Consider the following 18,218-nt stretch of genomic DNA (forward strand, 5'->3'; position numbering starts at 1 on the left):
TACTAAAAATCCGTTGTTGAATGCTATGAAACTGATTTCTTTATGCAATGTATGGCCCCACTTCAATCTCCCTGTGACACACCTTCCTTTTCTAAAATCAATCTGTGATGGAGCTCACCTCCACAGGAGCCTGGTGCCCTCTCCTGGTAGGACAACTGTAGGTGCAGCTCTTCCTCACTCATTTCCCTGATGAACACCTTGAGCAGGCAGCGAATCATGAACAGTGCGTTGTGGGCCTGCCAGATAAACAGCTGACTGCGGAAGAGAAGCAAAAATAAAAAAAATAGGACATCACGTTCAAGGTCTTACGTTGCACTGTGACGGAAATAAATGCTATGAAGGGCATGGCTATGTGCCATTGCCCTGAAGTTATAGAGGAACGCTTGGCTAACCATGTAGGTTCTTTCAGTAATGTGTAAAATGTTAATAGTTAAACACATTAATTCAATAGTTGCTCAGCACACATACTCAGGATTAAAGCCCTTGTGTACTTTGCCTACTGAAACTAGAAACTGGACCCTAACCCTTGAGTTCATTTCCTCATGCCAAATTAATAAAGCATCGGGTTATAACATTGTAATCATCATCTTACATTGACTGAGCAGAACCAGTGGAGCATACTTTGAAACATTCAAAGTAGCGACAGTCTGGTGTTTCTCAAATAAGAACACCAAACTTCACTGATGGCCTTTGAGTTTCTGTACATCACATGCATCTCCTTTTTTACTATTCAAAATGTGAAGATGAAAAATAAAATCACACACACAAAAAAAAACAAGCCCAAGTTAGATCAAATCCTGTGTAAAATCTGCATAGAAAAAAAATGGTGAGTATACCATTGCCTTCACCATGGCATGTAATGATACTACACAAGTAACTATATATTTACACAGAGACCAAATTGGGATAAAGTTGGTGAGAAACAAATGGGGAGGAAAACAATAAATGATTGGAAGCATCCAGTGCAAGCCACAATGTTTCACAACCACTAAACACACACACACACACACAACATTTGCAGATGCCAATTATGTTAGCAGAAAATGTAGGTTTGTTTATGGGACAAAATGTGTTATGATTTGTGAGAAAAATAGATGGGAGTCGATGGGGAACGATAACTCCAACCTCTAATGATGTTTAATAGAGAATGAGGAGTTGAACCCGAACCCCACCCGAAGCATTTTGGTGACTTGGGCAGGGTCAATCTCTGTGGAAATGGAGGTTGGCAGTGAGTGCAGGATAATGCCACATGTGTTGATGGTTATACCTCAGCAGTTTTCTCATGGGAAACTACAACCACTTCAGTGGTTCTCCCCTGTAAAAAATAAGCATCCCCTGACTGCGTGTGATCAATAACTGGCCTGCACCCCCGCACAGCGAAAACTGACGTGAACGGAGTCTATCATTACTAACACATTCATTTGAATTCATTCTCTCCACCGAAGTTCCCATACTCACTCTTGGCATTCAGTAGAGATTTTCAGCTCTTTGGTTCTTCCCAGGAAAATTCTCACAAGAGCGCCAAAGTTCCCCGTTCTGGGATTGTTTTCAACTTAGGGAGAAAAAAGCAGGAGAAAACTTATCAGCAGCATTAGATAAGATCCAAAAACGTCCATATCATAAAGTTCGGCATGCAAACAACAATAGGAAGAAACAAATGTTTGTTTTTTATTTAAAGTCTGGAGAAATTGTGACAAGTTGACCAAGGTATTGATCAGTTAAAATTTTAATTAAAAAAACACACATGAAGCATATTTATATTATAGGCAACGTACTGAGGATCTTGGCGAGGGGGATGACAGCCTCTTCCAGTAACTTGGAGTCTCCACTAGTTTAAAGGAAAAAACAGGGAAGAAGAGAGTTAGAAAGAAAAGGAGAAATACTAAAAATATATAGAGAAAATGGATCAGAGGAACCGATTGCTTGTATTAACTGCCCTCTGTTGTCATGCTAGAAAACTGCAGTAACCAAACACTAATAACATTTAAATAGTTTGCGTCTGCAATGACAGAAAATAGAAAATGTAAGTTGAATCATTTAAGTCATTTTTTTAAGCAAAAATGGCATAAATCCTCTGGTCCTACATTCTCAAATATTAATATTTGCTACTTTTATAGTTTTTTTTATGACTATAAACTAAATACCTTTGGGTTTAAGACTGTTGGTCAAATAAGACAAACAGAGGCAATCTGAATATGTCGACTTTGACTTTTGGAACTTGTGATGGGCATTTTACGTTATTTTCTGACATTTTATAGACCTCAACGATTAATCAAGACAATAATTGGAAGATGAGTCAATCATGAAAATAATCGTTAGTCACAGCACTGACTTTAACCACTAATAGTTTTGTTACCCCTAATGCATATATGTTCACTTTGTGTTTTTAGGTCTTGTCATGACAAATCTTTGATTATACAAGGAAAGCATAGTGCAATAATGAGTATAATTAGTACACAACAGCCTATGCTCTGTCAACAACTTTTCAAAGATGAATGAATGAAACTCCCTTACTAAATGAAAATGTAAAATGAGTCAAAGTCCAGTTGTAAGACAGAATGTAGTGTGTAGTGTCTTTACTTCTCAACACCATTTACAAAGGATCTAAATGTTGATCTATTCTCAGCCAAGCAGGACAATAACCCTATAGGATCATTACTGAGGTGAGCTCTGCAAACATCCTGTCTGCAGTTTATGGTTGTATCCTGGTTGGGAATCACACTTTATTTTTTTTAAATCATACTTTCTCATTAGATGCCAAATGTTTCAAGCAGTCTCTAATTTGTTGTCCTTTAAATATTTAAACACACCAGTTATAAAACTTTGATGAAAAACACTTCCAGGACATACATTTTCCACCAAGGCCCCTAAGGTCTACAATTAAGAAAATGTTTCTACGGTTACTATTTACCTCCAATGGGTTTCCCCTTCTGGCTGCCTTCTTGTTTTGCAACTAACATGTATTCTCATTATCAGTGTTGAGTTATTTAAAAATTAATTTTATTATTCTTCTGATGATTTAGTCTATATGCTCTGGTGAAAGTTCTTGACCTTAGTTTGGCAAAAAAAAAAATCCATAACACAAGGTTCGTTTACTAGCTTTCTCCTTAGCTTTCAACTACAGTTTTTGACATCATCATCATCGTGAGATGCGTCTGAAAGCTCCGGAGAAAGCTAGCAAGTAGGCGCCATAATGACGTCAAACAGAGAATTGTGCATGTAAAGCTGTAACCAGGACTTTTTGTTTGGTACTTTAACTTGATAAATTCCTGAAACTAATAATCATTGAATCTTGGATGTCCTGACTGGATCTGGAAGTATTAGATCAGAACCAATATGGGCATTTTTTAACTGATTGGGGATCAGTAGTCACCCTGATCATCTTACTCCGATCATTTAGGTCAGTAAATTCTACACCATTCTAAGTAGTAGTTGAATTTATATGTGAGTTTTACAAAAATGCTAGCCGTACTAAGTTAAATGTATTAAGCTGAAGACACCTTTTAGTTACTTTGTTATTTTTGTAAACAAAAAAAACTGGTGTGCAGCTCTAATATCGAGGCAAATAAAAGTATTGGATCGGGACTCTGTATCGGCATGTATTCAATATTAGAAAAATTGGATCAGGATCGGGGGCCAAAAAAAGCTGATCGGGACATCCCTACTTGCAACATTCTGGCACATAATCAGACAACAGAACCTTTCCATGTGTGTTTGTGTACCTGCTGGTGGGACTGATGAAGGTAAAGGAGATGAGCTGGTTCCAGAAAGGATCATTCTCAGATATGGATTCCGTGCCCACCAGGGCCCTGAGGCTGGGGTTATCGGACAGGTCACTGACGTGGCTGGTGTTGGCTCCCATCTCTCTCTACTGGCTCCACTCAGCCAGACTCACCACTCTTCACTACTTTTTCACCAGGCATATGCCAAATCCTGGTGCAGAGGAAATGCTTTAATCTTTGAGGTCATCACATTTAACAAACAACTATGTATGTTCTAAACTATTAGAGGTGTTTGTGTCTGGGTGTCTGTACTGTCTACAATACAAATACAAACCCCAAGTCCAATGAAGTTGGACCGTCCGTCCCAACTTGGGGTCCCAATGGGACGTTGTGTAAAACGTAAATATAAACGGAATACAATGATTTGCAAATCCTTTCCAACCTATATTCAATTGAATACACTACAAAGACAAGATGTAATGTTCAAACTGATAAACTTCAGCCTCTCCAATCACAGCTTTTATTGGAACGTGTTGCAGGCATCAAATTCAAAATGAGTGAATATTTGCAAAAAAACAATAACGTTTATCAGTTTGAACATTATATAGCTTGTCTTTGTAGTGTATTTAATTGATTATAGGTTAAAAATGATTTAAATCACGTTTTACACAACGTCCCAAATTCATTGGAATTGGGGTTTGTAAATGCATAAATCCCCAAAACACTGTTGAACTGCTGGAAAGTAGTCCTGGCAAAGAATAATTATCAACTCAACACACACCGCACATCTGCCAAATGTTGTTTACAATAAAAGGTCTAATTAGCTCAGTGAAAACATGCAGTCACAATATCCAAGTCAATTTAAAGACTATCCTTCATACTATACTGGATATTGTGAATTTTCATTAACCAGGCACCCAGAGTTTGACTTCTCTCTTAAATACAGAGGCATTAGGTCACCAAAATGGCTATAATGGCCGTTACAACCATCTGTGTACAGGCCAGTAGGAGATGTAACTGGCACAGAACTGAGATTAATTTGTATCACTTACCACTTGTAAACAATTCAGATTAAACATCATCTCTAAATTAGTTTCACTAATCCATAGCAAAGATGTATCACAAGTAGCAGAGCTATCATGTGTGCCTTTATTTCAATGCAGAAATATAAGAGTGTATAAATAATACAAGAAGGCATGCTGCCACTGGGACTGATAATGTGGCTATCTAATCTTCCGATCAGTGTATATGTAAATTCTTGATTTGTGTAATTATATGCAAGCAAAAACATCTGTCCTCACCAAGTCCAATACATCAATTTATTAGAAAGGCCAAGTTCACAACAGGATGACACATTAGGAACCAGGACGTGTGTTTCGTTTTCTTGAAATGGCACACCTTTAGCACACAGGTGTAACCTGCATGCCAACATTTGCCCAAGTAAACTGGAGCACACTAGTACAGAGTTGTAGTCAACCACAGAGAATGATAGTTTATACCCATATATAAAATGTTATATCTACGTGTATATACCTCTATCAGTATTAATGGAAATACCTGAAAGGCACACATCTGAGCTAAGAGGAGATATACATGCCACCAAAACATGCTATTTGCTTCTTGTTGTTATTGGCTAACAGACAATTGTCAGTTCAAAAATTTGTTTCCAGATTCAGTGTGTAGTTTCCAGATTCAGTGTGCTATCTCATGCGTCTTTAGCTCTATCTGCTTATAATGTAACTGCACTTGCATCTGCTTGAGTTAACCAACTTGCAAGTTAGCTAGCTCATCCTGTTTCAAGTGCAAGAAACAGTCTTGGCAATTTTGACTTTCAACACGGCTTACTGACAGTCACACATTAGCATTAAATCATAGCTAGGTAAATTTACGGTACTGATTCATGAGCGTGTACCGTTAACCGGGCAGTTAATAACTCACTGTCCAGTAAACAGCTAACGTTAACGTCCGCGGCTTGTTCGCCAGCAGCTGACCGCTTACCTGTCATAAATGCTTCTCGCAGTTTCCACGGCTCTCTTGACTCCCAGGACCGTTAAAAGGCGACTGTTTCATACACTAATGGACAGTTGTGTCCAATTTTTTTTATCAAGTGTAATTTCCAAAGGCAAATACTTGAAACTGCAGGTCATTTGAGAGAATTAAGTTTACTCTACATACCTCTCTCCTCCATGTTTTCCACGTCGCCACCCTTTGCGTAATGACGACATGTGGGCGTTAGTAACGTTTGTGACGTTCCAGATAGAAATAGGGCCAATAGATCCCAAGTGAAACATCTAAACCACGCTCTAAACATAGACAGTACATAAGAGGATCTAACATAGACAGTATATAAGAATGAATGGATCTAAACCATGGATGTATTAAGAGAACTAAACCCCTAAACCAGACATAAAAACCATAACAACTTTGATTTTCTATCTACCCACAGGTTCTATCTTAGAACATTTTACTCAAGCTAGCCACATCAATGGCTATATATTGTCTGAATATAATCAATGTGAACATCAATGCACTTATGAAATGATAAGTCAGCAAGCTAGTTGAGATGGATGCACTTGTCAGTATGGGATCAATGAATAAGCATCTTTTTTTATATATATAAGATTGTATTTTATTTATTGATTCATTGAAATTTGAGGAAAACTATTCCACTAAGAGTAAATACATACAGGTATACAAGTACATGTTGTATGTATAAATTCATGATAACCAAGGAAAAGAAGCATATATTGTGTACACAATTGGCATGTATACAGTATGTATGTATGTATGTATGTATGTATGTATATGTGCATGCCTGGGTTGAACTATTAATTTTTATCTACTTCCAGTTTTATCTAAAAAATCTTTTACTCATTTTAAAATTGTCATGAAACTGCTAAAATCTTGTTTTTTCACTATTTGTCATTACAAATCTCAAACCATTTTTTTACAGGTATGATACTGCTGTTAGTTACATTTAAAATATCTCAAAAATACAAACAAAATTGAACCCTTAATGACTTTACAATATGAAGTGAGCAAGCTAGTTAAAGTGGAAGCCAATCTTTGTATGGGAGCAATAAAGCAGCCACTTTTTTGATTTGAAGGCTTTCTTTTATTCATTCATTAAACTGCAAGTTTGTTTTAGAAAAACTATTCCACTGAGTGTGAATATTCAACACAGTAAATGCATATATCAATTTATGATTAACAAGGAATATATTAACAATGACCAATTTCTTAAAGTTATTGTAAAACAAATGGAAAAAAAGTAAAAGCAAGGTACGCATACTATGGAAGGTAATCAAAAACCACTCCATTCAAAGAAGAAATGATAAGTTAATTAATAGTTTCTCTATTTTATATTAACGTACTGTAATATTTACATTGTTTTAGATGCATTATGAACATTTATAGCCGTCAATCTGTCTTCTTATCTGCTGCTATAAAGGATCCATTGGCAGTGGCATCACCGTTGCTTTCAGGCTGAAACACATGAGAAAGAAACTTTAAAAATGCAAATTATCGTCATGAAGATGTTCTAAAACTAACACCAGTATCAGTCATGTTTAGGTCAAGTGAAACCCAACTTAACCTTCAAAAGCCAATCAAAATACTTCTTTTGAAGCAATTATCTGATATTCCTGCACTAGAGCAGGTCAATATGGCTGAAATTAATATCATGTTAGAAAGAACCCTTCTACTATAGTCTACTGATACTCAATGTACAATACAATATTGAGCCCTACAGCTCTACAAAAATAAATAAATAAAAGAAAAAGGGTTTAATTATTAAAATGTCATAACGATGCACCGATACCACATTTTTCTTAGACCAAGTACAAGTACTTACATTTGGGTACTCGCCAATACAGAGTACCGATATAAGTACTTAATAATCCCTCTGAGGTCTGAGGGTGTTTTCAGACACACAGATGATTTTGACCTGCTCTGATATTGTTGTCAACAAATGTAAGCCATATTCTCAAAGTACCATGTCTTTTTGCTATTGTCAGTTTAGTGCCCGTGGGCTGGACATTTCCCTGAGCTAGTGTCAATAAAATAAATCATATTCCTGATATCAAAATACTGAGTGAAGTTTAGCAAGAATGAAGAACGCAAAGTCCGATGATGCCATTCACATGCATATTAATTAGCCATGTGGATTTACTGCTGTTAGAGAGAATAGTTTGTTTACGCCAGCAGCTATCAGTGTTTCCGCTAGAAAAAAAAATTGGTGCCGGTTATGGGACCTGTAAGGTTTCATTTTACCGGTCAAATGGGAAAAGTTCCGGTCAAATATTTTCCTCCGTGTTTATTGCGCTTAAAAAAACAACTGATAGGCAGGCTATTTAAAGAATAATATCATCAAGGGATGTAGATTTATACTATTTGTATTGAAATGTAGGCTACTTGCTACAGGCAGAGAGGTTAAAAGAATTAAATCAATGCACATAACATTGTGCTGATAATTGTGCTGAAATAGGCCTACTTTCCATTTTTCAACAAACTGGCTCATAAAATTATAAAGTGCTGAATAGAATCAAAATAATTGTAAACAAGTGTCTTTCTGCAACTGGCGATGCGCATAAGCCTTTGCCTTCCCCCAAGGCGACGTCGCTGCGCTGTTTTGATGCGGTTCTTCAGGGAGAAGCCTCTCTCTGCTGGCACACTGGAGACGGGAATTACGCAGGTTACTTTGGCCAGTATGACCCTCTCCGGATAGATTTCACCATAATCCCAATAAGCTTTGCAGGCTGTTTAGAAAGTCAAGCCTCCGTAAGAGCTGTCATCTTTAATGGCATCTGGGTGTGCTCCTTTTCCGCCGCCTACCTGCTCGACTAAGAATGTCACGTTGCTATGAGGTGGTATCGGAGTAATTTTATAATTACAAGTACATGCGCACGTTGTCGGGCTGATCCCTGATACTGGCATCGGTATCGGTGCACCCCTAATAACAAAATTATTACTTTTCTATTAACTTACCATGCAAGTCCCATTACTCTTTTCGCTAACTTTTTTGTCAGTAGCGCCAGTCTCCTGAACCGCTTTTTTGGTCCAGAATGTATTAATAATCGGTGAAATGAAAGGATAGAGGAAAGGCTCCAGGAACCTCTTGTAGACCCACAACAGGACAGGAATCACAATACAGGGAATGCACACCATGGCTGTGGCTGAAACCGGCTGCCCAAAATGAAGAATCTGAAGCAGAGAAAGAACACACAGAGATTCACAAGCTTATGCATGTACATAAGCAAGCTTATGCTTATGTAATAGTAATGTGCCTTTATCTCAGTCACCACAGGGGTGTTAAACATTTTATGCAAATGAATGAAGGATAGATAATTTTATATATTGATTTCATTAGACAAGACTAGACTAGATATCCTTGTGGGCTATATGGGGGGCATTTAAAACCCTGCATATCTGTCCATGAGAGTACACCTGAAAATACAAATTAATTGACTGAATAGTGAAATTAAACTTATATATAAATGCTGAGCAGTTACTACACAAAAGCATGAACAATCAAGAAATTCAATACCCTTATGAAACAAACGGACACATTTTCTTGTAGGCTTGGAGGTTGATGCTAGGTGTCTGCTAAGATCTGTGCATATGATTTATGAATGAGGTCCATTAATCGTGAACAGAGAAACCAGGATTTTGATGCCTGACCAAAACACTGTATGTCTAATAAACTTAATGCTGACAGTGTGCGGGACTTCTGTTTTCCTATGCACCTGTTGACCAGGCGTGCATTAGATAAAACTTAGTTGGACTTTGAAGAATAGAAGCTAAATTATCAAAAATATATAAAAACTACAAAACTTGGTTTCTCAATTGTCATATATTGTACAGATTGTAAAGCAAATGTGTGATATTGGGCTATATAAATAAAATTGATGTAACTATTGTTGTGACGTCTGCTCACAGTGCCCCAGTTGATTGAGAGCCAAAACAACAGCAACGTTTACCAGCAATTAGCCATCCACAAGATGATACATCTTTAGGATGATTTGTCACTGGTCATTCATAGTAATGCCTGTTAAGAGTTGCAGTACACAGATAAATATCAGCCAACCAGACTGTAGTGTCGACAGTGCTTCACAAGGGGGAGTAGAACAAGCAGATTTTAAGTGTCAAGATGCGAATTGTATCTGATAACGTTGATTCTCCATATCACTTTAGTAAGCACATTTCTTATGCCTTCCTCCACCAGTTCTTAAAGCAGTGAGGTTTGTCACCAGCGACCTGTTAGTAAAACTGGTGTTTAAAAAGCTAATGTTAAGTTAAACATAGCAGAAAAGAGGCGGTGTTCTCTGCTCTCCTTTGCCACATTAATCGTCGACCTGTCGTGGCCCTTCTTGAGACTCCAGAGAAAAATCTTAACTTAACTTGTCTTTTGTAACTGATCAGCGTCATCAGAGTGGCTGATACACAGCTAACGTTAATGCTAGCTTCCTACCATCGCTCGGTAACGTTATGAGGAATTATAATTAACCTGCAGACTAAAAAGCATTTTTCTAGCCATACATTAACTGAGTAAGAATTCTCACCTAAGCTGATGACAAAATAACCACAGTTGTCACGTACTGCCGCTGTAGACGGGTTATATTATTCTCGTGTGTTTTGGTATCTGCTGTGAAGTCTCCGGAATGCGATTACACATGCGCAATACCTACTTCCGTAGAAGAAGCGACTAGAAGCGGAAGTTGTCCGGGGCGTGAATCTTTCTTCAAAGCACAATCAACCACCACATGAGTTTCTGAATAACAACTTTGTAAGTGACTGACACATTATCAGAGTTAACAGTAAAAAGTTGTAAACGTTTATTTACTGGGGATGCTAGATAGTGCAATACATGGCACTGAAATTAGCGGCATCTCGCTATTTACGGTGTTTGTAACTGCTACATGTGATGCCTAGCTTAAAATATCAATAGGTAAATAACAAGACAGCTAATTGACAGCTTCGTGCGTGTATTACATGAAGCTTTTAAGTCAAGCGTTCCCTCTGGATTTGAAAATGAAAATGGTATCCAATAAAAGAGGCCTCTATGTAACAACATTTTCGACATTTAGTTAACTTAGCTATTTCATAGTTTTGTGCAGATGTTACTCTCCAGAACCAGAACATTTGTTGTTCAGACGTTCCTTGTAAAGTCTGTGTGTCTTTCATTTCAGTCCCACAATGCCTCTGTCAACCCAGTCGCAAGGCGATGCCGAACAATACGTTTTAGTGGCCAGTTTGGATAACGCTCGCAATTTGTCCAACATACTGAAAGCAATCACATTTAAAGACCATGCCATCTTCAGCGCCACACCCAACGGCCTCAAGGTTACTGTGGAGGACTCCAAATGTCTGCAAGCCAATGCCTTCATCCAGGTGGGCTTGCTTTACATAGTAGTTTACTTTAGTAGTACTTTTGCATTGAACAAACACAGGAAGTGATCCAGCTGAATGCAGGAGAGTCTTGTGTTTCTGTTAAATGTTTCCCTTCAATGGCGATACTTGGAATAGCAGGCATGTCTTCTTTTTGTTCCAGGCTGAGATCTTCCAAGAGTTCACCATAAGGGACGATTCGGTGGGTTTTCAGGTCAACCTCACAGTTCTGTTGGACTGCCTCAATATATTTGGAGGAAGCACAGTACCAGGTAAAGATGAAGGAATCAGTAAATAAATAATCCAAATATACATTTATTTAAACAACTTTTTCTAGCTTTGTTCATATTTTAGCTATAGTTAGATTATTATCCCTTCTCAGATATAATTTTACATTTTCATTAACTCCCTCGTGCAATGATGCAGGAGTATCAACAGCCTTGCGGATGTGCTACAAGGGCTACGGTTACCCCCTGACCCTGTTCCTAGAGGAGGGTGGAGTCGTGACTGTGTGCAAGATCAACACCCAAGAACCAGAAGAGCCAGTGGACTTTGAGTTCTGCAGCACCAACGTCACAAATAAGGTAAACATTCACTATTTCATGTAAAGATGGGGATAAACTACTTTTCAGTTTTCTTACAATGTCACTTACTTTACAAACACATTAGGGATATTTGTGACAGCATCTGCAAGTTTTATTAAAACAACACACAACTGATTACTACTCATGCACCTCTGTCTCTTTTCAAAGGTGATCCTGCTGTCAGAAAGTCTGAAGGAAGCCTTTTCTGAGCTGGACATGACCAGTGAGGTGCTTCAGATCACTATGTCCCCCAGCCAGCCATACTTTAGGTGTGTTATCAAAACTAAAACAGCATTGCTGCTTATTAATGTTTACAGGACATTTGGCTAATTGTTATATTGCTAAAACTCCAAAGAACCATGTTTAGAATACATTCAACTCCTTTCAGTAATGAAACAGTTAAATCTTTTAAGGTTGGGGGCGACCTCGAGCTCACACAGTAAGAGCGTGCACCCCGGGTTTGAGTCTGACCTGCGGCCCTTTGCTACGTGTCATCTCCCATCTCTCTCTCCCACCTTTCCGTCACTATCAAATAAAGGGAAAAGCCACCTAAAACTTTTTTCAAGGTTAAGGAAGTACACTAAACTCTAAAGCTTTTTTTGTTAGATTATACCAAACAAAAATCACCTCCTGCACACGGTCACTGCTTATATGTTAAATGGATTGAATAGCAACGTTTTAGTCGCGACCTTCGTCAGGGATTCTGTTATAACAAAATGAAGAAATCTACTATTTATTGTTCAGACTTCTTACAACCTTTCAGCTAAGGTGCTCTTCACTTTTTTCTGCTCTTCAGGTTGTCTACGTTTGGGAACTCTGGAAATGCCCATTATGATTATCCCAAAGACTCTGACATGATGGAGCTTTTCCGATGCACCAAGACACAAACCAACAGGTATGCACCGAGAAATAGTCTATACTAACCCTGGGGTGGACTAGGGGAACTGGAGATTAGTAAACATATGAAAAGAATGGCATTGACAAAGTAGTGGATGAATTGACATAACATGTTATTTATTTCCCATAAGTTCTTTTTGAGTTGCATTTAGTTGCCTTATGCTTCGTGAAGTGGTGATGGACTCGTCTCTTTAAAAGCTGATAACTGATGATTACGATCCAATTCATACACCTCTATAATCTAACTACTTTTGTAATAACCTGACGGAAGACATTTAAATTGTCACATTGATTGCTTTGTTCCATTTAATTGTCTCACAGAGCCACAGCAGTGAGTCAAAATATCTGCTATGAAAAGGGCCAATTCTGTTGTCCACCTCTAGTAACACACACTGAGGAATTCTCTTCTCTATATCTGCCTGTAATGAGTTTTATTAAAGCGCCACCTTCTGTGCTGTCCTCTGTTCATTGGCGACAGGTACAAGATGTCCCTGCTGAAGCCGTCCACCAAAGCCCTGGCTTTGTCCTGTAAAGTCTCTGTGAGGACAGACAGCAGGGGCTTCCTCTCTCTGCAGTACCTGGTCAGGAACGACGATGGACAGATCTGCTTCGTAGAATATTTTTGTTGTCCTGACGAGGAGGTGGAGGAGCAGTAATTAATCTGTGGAATTCCCCTTTAAACAAGCACCTTAACTTCAGTGGTGGCCAGTTGCTTTGAATTTGTAGGCATTCCAGTGGGGTACACACTGGAAATAAATGCTGGACTTAATGGGCCAAATGGATAATGGACACAGTGGCAAAGGCTGCATTGTTTTTACCAAATGACCTGGTTCACAATTAGCCAAGTCATTCGAGTGGAGCATTTCCACTGGATTTGTGGAAAGATAATGTCACCTACCTGGTCTTGTCCCTGTGTGAAGTTAGACCATTATTATAACGAGTACATAATTCCATACAGATATGTACTACTGTTTGTTACTATGGAGACTGAGCTACTTGTCTCCCCCGCCTGTAACTTCATGAGCATGCAGTTTGTAGACCAATTGATCTGGTCATGGTCTGTGCAGTACAATATTTTTCTGGAGCTTCTGCCTTTTTTCTTTGACACGTGGAGCGAGCTGGTTGATGGCCCAGAAAAGAAGAGATTTAAGACATGTCACAGGATAGTTTCCTCAAGGTGTCCAACGTTGCAGTTATACAGTAGGTCTGCTCTCCACAGGCCTTCGATTTCCCTGCAGCTCTCCACACACATTGCTGTAATTGTCCATTTCTATGGACACCTTTGACAACCACTTGTTAGGAGTATATCGGACAACACAGACAGTAAGTTTAAATTGTTTTATTTTCATGACATAGAAAACTGCAGTCACTCAAAATCAATAAACAATGTTTTTTTACACTGATGGAATATTTACTTTTTGCTGTATTGTTAAAGTTGAGACTTTTATGGCCAGCTACAATCTGCAAAATCTTACATTGGGTGAACCCACAACTACGGCAACAAATGTTATACACAAAGTAAATATTTAAGATTTTATATTGTCAAAACTGATAGTTAAAATGACATTTTGCACATTAAGTCTTCTCTTGCTGCACGGTCACCTTTCCTTGAGACAATAGTGAATCATGGCAGCAGTAAGCCACTCACTCGGAATCGCGTCCCTCCAGTTACCTGCGTGCCATCCTTTGTCTTTTGAAAGCTTTGTGTTTGTTCTTCTTCGTCACTTTAGGCGCAGGTGCTTCTGTTTGGATGTGAACAGCCTTCTCCTCAGCTGGCGTTAGGAAGACGTCAGCTGTAACGTCTTTGGCCACTTCCTGCTTCGCTTCAGTCCTCTTCGTTTTCTGCATCTCCTTCACCATTTGCTTTTCACGCACTCTGGCTGCTGCTGCCAGTCGGATCTCTCGCCGGTGCTGTGGGTGTGTGAAGAGAAATGTAACTGACAATCAAACTAATAGCAGGGTTTCTGCAGGTTTCACCAAGTCAAATTTAAGACCTTTAGAACGACAAAAGTACAACAAAATGCAGAGTCACAAAAGTACTTGCAAGGTACATAAATGTATTCAAATTGAATAAAAAGCTACAGTGATAATCTGTACATATACAGAAAATTATATTTGGACTAGCGAAAAAGAACTACAACACCACAGAATAAAAAAACAAAATTAAGACGTTTAAAATAATGTAAGACCTAGAACACAATACTTGAGCAAATTTAGGACTTTAAGGCCTAAAATATTGATTTTGAAATTTTAGACTTTAAGACCCCATGAAACCCTGAATAGGATATAGCAGGGTAATGCATCAGGCACACCACATGCTTACAATCTAAACTAGCAGGCACTGGATTTTTACCATGTTGGGAGACTTGAATTCTGGGTTTTCAAAGAGTGTAGGCCCTCCAAAGCTCCCCTGAAAGATCTTGATGAGGTTGAGAACCAAGCGAGGTCCGATCTCCACTAGAGAGGCATCCTCCTCGATGATCTGAACGGGGCACAGAGAAAATATTGCAAATGTAACTAAAAAATATTTGAACACTGAACCCCACAACAGAAGAACAATGAAATATTTACTAAAAATGCTTAAGTAAGCCTTGGGGACTGCGAAGAATAGTAAAATGTTACCTGGTAGTTTCTGAACCATATCCGGTTGTCTGCAATGGTGAATGTGAAGACGTGGTCCACAAAAGGCTGACTTTTAGGGTGGTATCGTGGCGTGGAAAAAGTCTGAAACAGTAAAACGTAATGAGTACTTCCTTTATTAATTTAGAAATGTAGATATATCCGCTTTCAATCAAAAGTAAAGCTTGCAAATGGTTACATTCACTGCTGCATTTAAACAATGATCACTGACACTGTCCAAGTCATATTACATCAAGTTAACTTTAATATAACACTGTAAGTTTAAATTGCACAAGTAAATGTAAAATTGTTCCTTGTTGTTGTTGTTCTTCCAGTTAAGTAACACTCCATCTCAGAATTCCACAATATCTTCTGGCTGCAGTTGAACAGAAAGTACTTTGCTAGGTTAGTACCAAAAGTGTTGTCAGGATTAATGTATGCATCGTGTATACACACCTGGATGAAGAGCTCCTTCAGTAAAGCAAAGTGGGGTTCCTTGTCAAATTTCTGTAGGAGAAAAACAAAAAGCACAGGAGACAAAAGTTTAGCTCTTGCTCAGGTTCTGAAAAGTTCTTACCTTTTCACTGAACTACCAGCTGTCAACATGCATAAATGCATATTTTTTTTGCAGCTGGGAAATATAGGACCCCTTAGTACTCAGATAAACAATGGGAAATCATGTACCAAGAGTGTAGTATGTGTGCAGGTGAACATTTTATAGTTCCATTAATCAAAAACAATAATTAGACTGATAATTATTGAAATTGTCTGATGTACACAGATGCCCATCACTGAAATACTCACGGGATCGAACGAAAGCAGCGGCCTGGATCCTTTGAGGCAGTTTCCTGTCATCTTGAGTTCAGCCAGTGTGTGAACTGTGGAGGAGACAATCATATAAATCGGTTGTTTTTTTCTCCATGGCCCATGACCGATATTGTCTACTGCACTTCAGGATTGTAGGACAGATGTAACTCACTGTTTTGAACCAGAAACTTTGCAGAAGGTCCATGAGGACTGTTTGAAATCCTATAAGAAAAGAATATTATTGAATTTACTTTGAATGTGTTCTATAACAGCGGCTCCCAAAGTGGGGTCCCAGGTGTTCCACAACAAAAAGTAATAATTAATTTTTTTTTTTTTTTACTATATTTCCATCCATAAGTAAAACAATGACAGAATGCATGACTAATTTTGGTCATGGGCTTCATACACTTTCCGTTATAAAACATCTAAAAAGCAAAAATCCAAAAACATACAGGACCCAATGACAATCTTATCAAATGGGGGTCCGTGGATAAATTAGTGTCAATTTAGGGGTCATTGACGTGAAAAACTTTGGGACCACTGTTCTATAACACCAATTACACAAGGACATCATACCATTTAGAGAATGTAAGAAAGATCAAATACACACCACATATAGAGGTCCTGCTTCTTCTTGGCCTCAAAAAAGAGGCATTTGTTGCAGTTTTTGATCTCACACACCTGCAAACAATGCAGATATTTAATTAATCTGTAATGTATCTGAATATACAGGTGTTTGAATCCTTAAAAAACTCACCTCATTAACAATGAACAACTTGTCCTTTCTGTCCATTTTGGTATCTAAAACACAAAAGAAAATCATTGTTATTGGGGCAGTATACTTGACAAAACATATCTCTGCTCAGCATAAGTAACAATGTGTAGTCCGCCCATGTGGGGGGTGTGGAATAATACTGTATAATTGACACAGGGCACTAACCTGCTTTTGAATGAGGCATCAGGGTCCTCAGGTCTTGCATCAAGTGTCTTGTTCTGAAGTTAATGCCTCTTGAGGAGAAAATGAGAACCCTTTCCTTGTTGGTCCATTTACCCTGTTCAAGATAATTTATTTCATAATATCAAAACAAACACGCTTACAATTATAGAATTTAAAACATCCCCAGTGATTCAGATGGCCTCCGTACATTTTAATAATAGCCAGTAAATATTGAGTGAAATCAAATGTTTGCTTGGCCCGGTTATGCAAGTGTTGATCTCAGACTGGGCACGTTGTGATTTAACGACTTTCTTCGTCGTGCTAACGTTACACATTAAAATACATAATTTAATGCGCATGTCATTCCTAAGTTACGGGGTGTTTGCTGTTTTAGTATAACAACGGCATTAAATAACTTAAAGAAAACATACAACCGTGTATTACGCTAGCTAATGTTAACTCGCTACCAACTTCTGTGGCTAATAATCACAAGCACTTACCAACGAAACCGGTGGTGGAATCGTGACTTCATTTTTCTTCTCCTGTTCGGCTTCTAACGGTGCTTCAGCTTTATCTACTACAAATTTCGCTTTCTTTGCCTTTTTATTAACAGAAGCCTGTCCTCCACGTTTTCTCTTGAACGCCGACATGTTTGTACTCCGATACAAAATCTCGCGTAGAATCTATCCAACTCAAACACACGTGCGGATAGAGCAGAGGAGGAGACCCCTAGTGGCGCGGAGGTGGTAGAGCGGGTACTAAACATGGCGTCACATCCGGAAATAAAAACCAAAACTGTCTATGGAAAAAAACAACTACAACTTTAACGAGGACTATGAATTTTCTACGACGGTGTATATTAATTCAAAGCAATTATTAATTAATTAATAATTAAAATGATTATATTTGTCTAATTATATATAATGTTACATGCATCTAGAGGATGGTCTGGCAAAGCGAGACTAAATCATTTAGTCTTGCTTGGCCCTGTTGACATTATATCACATTTAGTAAATGTGATATAATGTCAACAGGGCCATTGCCAAGATTTTAGAAACACTGAGGTCATCAGTCTGCATATTGTGCACTAATATATCCATAATTGTACGCCCACAGTCCTATGAAGAATTTGATCAGAACATTTAAGATCTCTAAATTCTTTAATTTATTTTATTTCTTCATAAACAGAGAGGTGTGGTAGTCCGTATGCATTGTAAATAGTTCATGCTTTAGTAGGTACTTTTTTATCACCACATTGGTCTCAAG

The 18,218-nt window shown here is 38.2% G+C and overlaps 4 protein-coding genes across 6 annotated transcripts in view; 1 reads left to right on the forward strand and 3 right to left on the reverse strand.

Annotated features, from left to right (window-relative positions):
- dym (dymeclin) overlaps positions 1 to 5,969 on the reverse strand; it is a 58,216-nt gene extending 52,247 nt beyond the window's left edge. Inside the window, exons 1-5 of one of the 2 annotated variants that reach the window (XM_028601840.1) lie at positions 5,898 to 5,969; positions 3,723 to 3,933; positions 1,776 to 1,828; positions 1,459 to 1,552; positions 119 to 255 (exon numbers count right to left, since the gene is read on the reverse strand). In XM_028601840.1, the coding sequence (XP_028457641.1) occupies positions 119 to 255; positions 1,459 to 1,552; positions 1,776 to 1,828; positions 3,723 to 3,862 (424 nt within the window). In that variant the 5' untranslated portion in view covers positions 3,863 to 3,933; positions 5,898 to 5,969. Of the gene's footprint in view, positions 1 to 118; positions 256 to 1,458; positions 1,553 to 1,775; positions 1,829 to 3,722; positions 3,934 to 5,720 lie in introns of both variants that reach the window. The other variant, XM_028601838.1, reaches the window with a different exon arrangement.
- Positions 5,970 to 6,339: 370 nt separating this feature from the next.
- On the reverse strand, positions 6,340 to 10,432 carry c21h18orf32 (chromosome 21 C18orf32 homolog). Of its 2 annotated transcripts, XM_028601234.1 has the most exons (4): positions 10,283 to 10,432; positions 9,658 to 9,768; positions 8,709 to 8,924; positions 6,340 to 7,208 (listed from the first exon to the last, which is right to left on the reverse strand). In XM_028601234.1, exons 3-4 carry the CDS (start codon positions 8,886 to 8,888, stop codon positions 7,143 to 7,145), a joined length of 246 nt encoding a protein of 81 aa, XP_028457035.1. In that variant the 5' UTR covers positions 8,889 to 8,924; positions 9,658 to 9,768; positions 10,283 to 10,432; the 3' UTR covers positions 6,340 to 7,142. The 2 variants fall into 2 exon arrangements, with proteins under 2 accessions (XP_028457035.1, XP_028457034.1); XM_028601233.1 differs by lacking the exon at positions 9,658 to 9,768 and having other exon boundaries at positions 10,283 to 10,430.
- On the forward strand, positions 10,381 to 13,992 carry rad1 (RAD1 homolog (S. pombe)). The gene is made up of 7 exons (XM_028601232.1): positions 10,381 to 10,506; positions 10,910 to 11,111; positions 11,272 to 11,380; positions 11,535 to 11,692; positions 11,861 to 11,961; positions 12,489 to 12,587; positions 13,068 to 13,992. Exons 2-7 carry the CDS (start codon positions 10,917 to 10,919, stop codon positions 13,243 to 13,245), a joined length of 840 nt encoding a protein of 279 aa, XP_028457033.1. The 5' UTR covers positions 10,381 to 10,506; positions 10,910 to 10,916; the 3' UTR covers positions 13,246 to 13,992.
- Positions 13,914 to 17,710, reverse strand: bxdc2 (brix domain containing 2). The gene is made up of 10 exons (XM_028601231.1): positions 17,453 to 17,710; positions 16,956 to 17,067; positions 16,773 to 16,816; positions 16,626 to 16,696; positions 16,188 to 16,237; positions 16,013 to 16,086; positions 15,665 to 15,715; positions 15,212 to 15,313; positions 14,943 to 15,071; positions 13,914 to 14,500 (listed from the first exon to the last, which is right to left on the reverse strand). The coding sequence occupies exons 1-10, from the start codon at positions 17,600 to 17,602 to the stop codon at positions 14,258 to 14,260; spliced, it is 1,026 nt and encodes a 341-aa protein (XP_028457032.1). The 5' UTR covers positions 17,603 to 17,710; the 3' UTR covers positions 13,914 to 14,257.
- Between the last annotated feature and the right edge of the window lie 508 nt (positions 17,711 to 18,218).

The sequence above is a fragment of the Perca flavescens genome, chromosome 16 (assembly GCF_004354835.1).
Source record: "Perca flavescens isolate YP-PL-M2 chromosome 16, PFLA_1.0, whole genome shotgun sequence".
In the NCBI taxonomy this organism is placed as follows: Eukaryota; Metazoa; Chordata; class Actinopteri; order Perciformes; family Percidae; genus Perca; species Perca flavescens.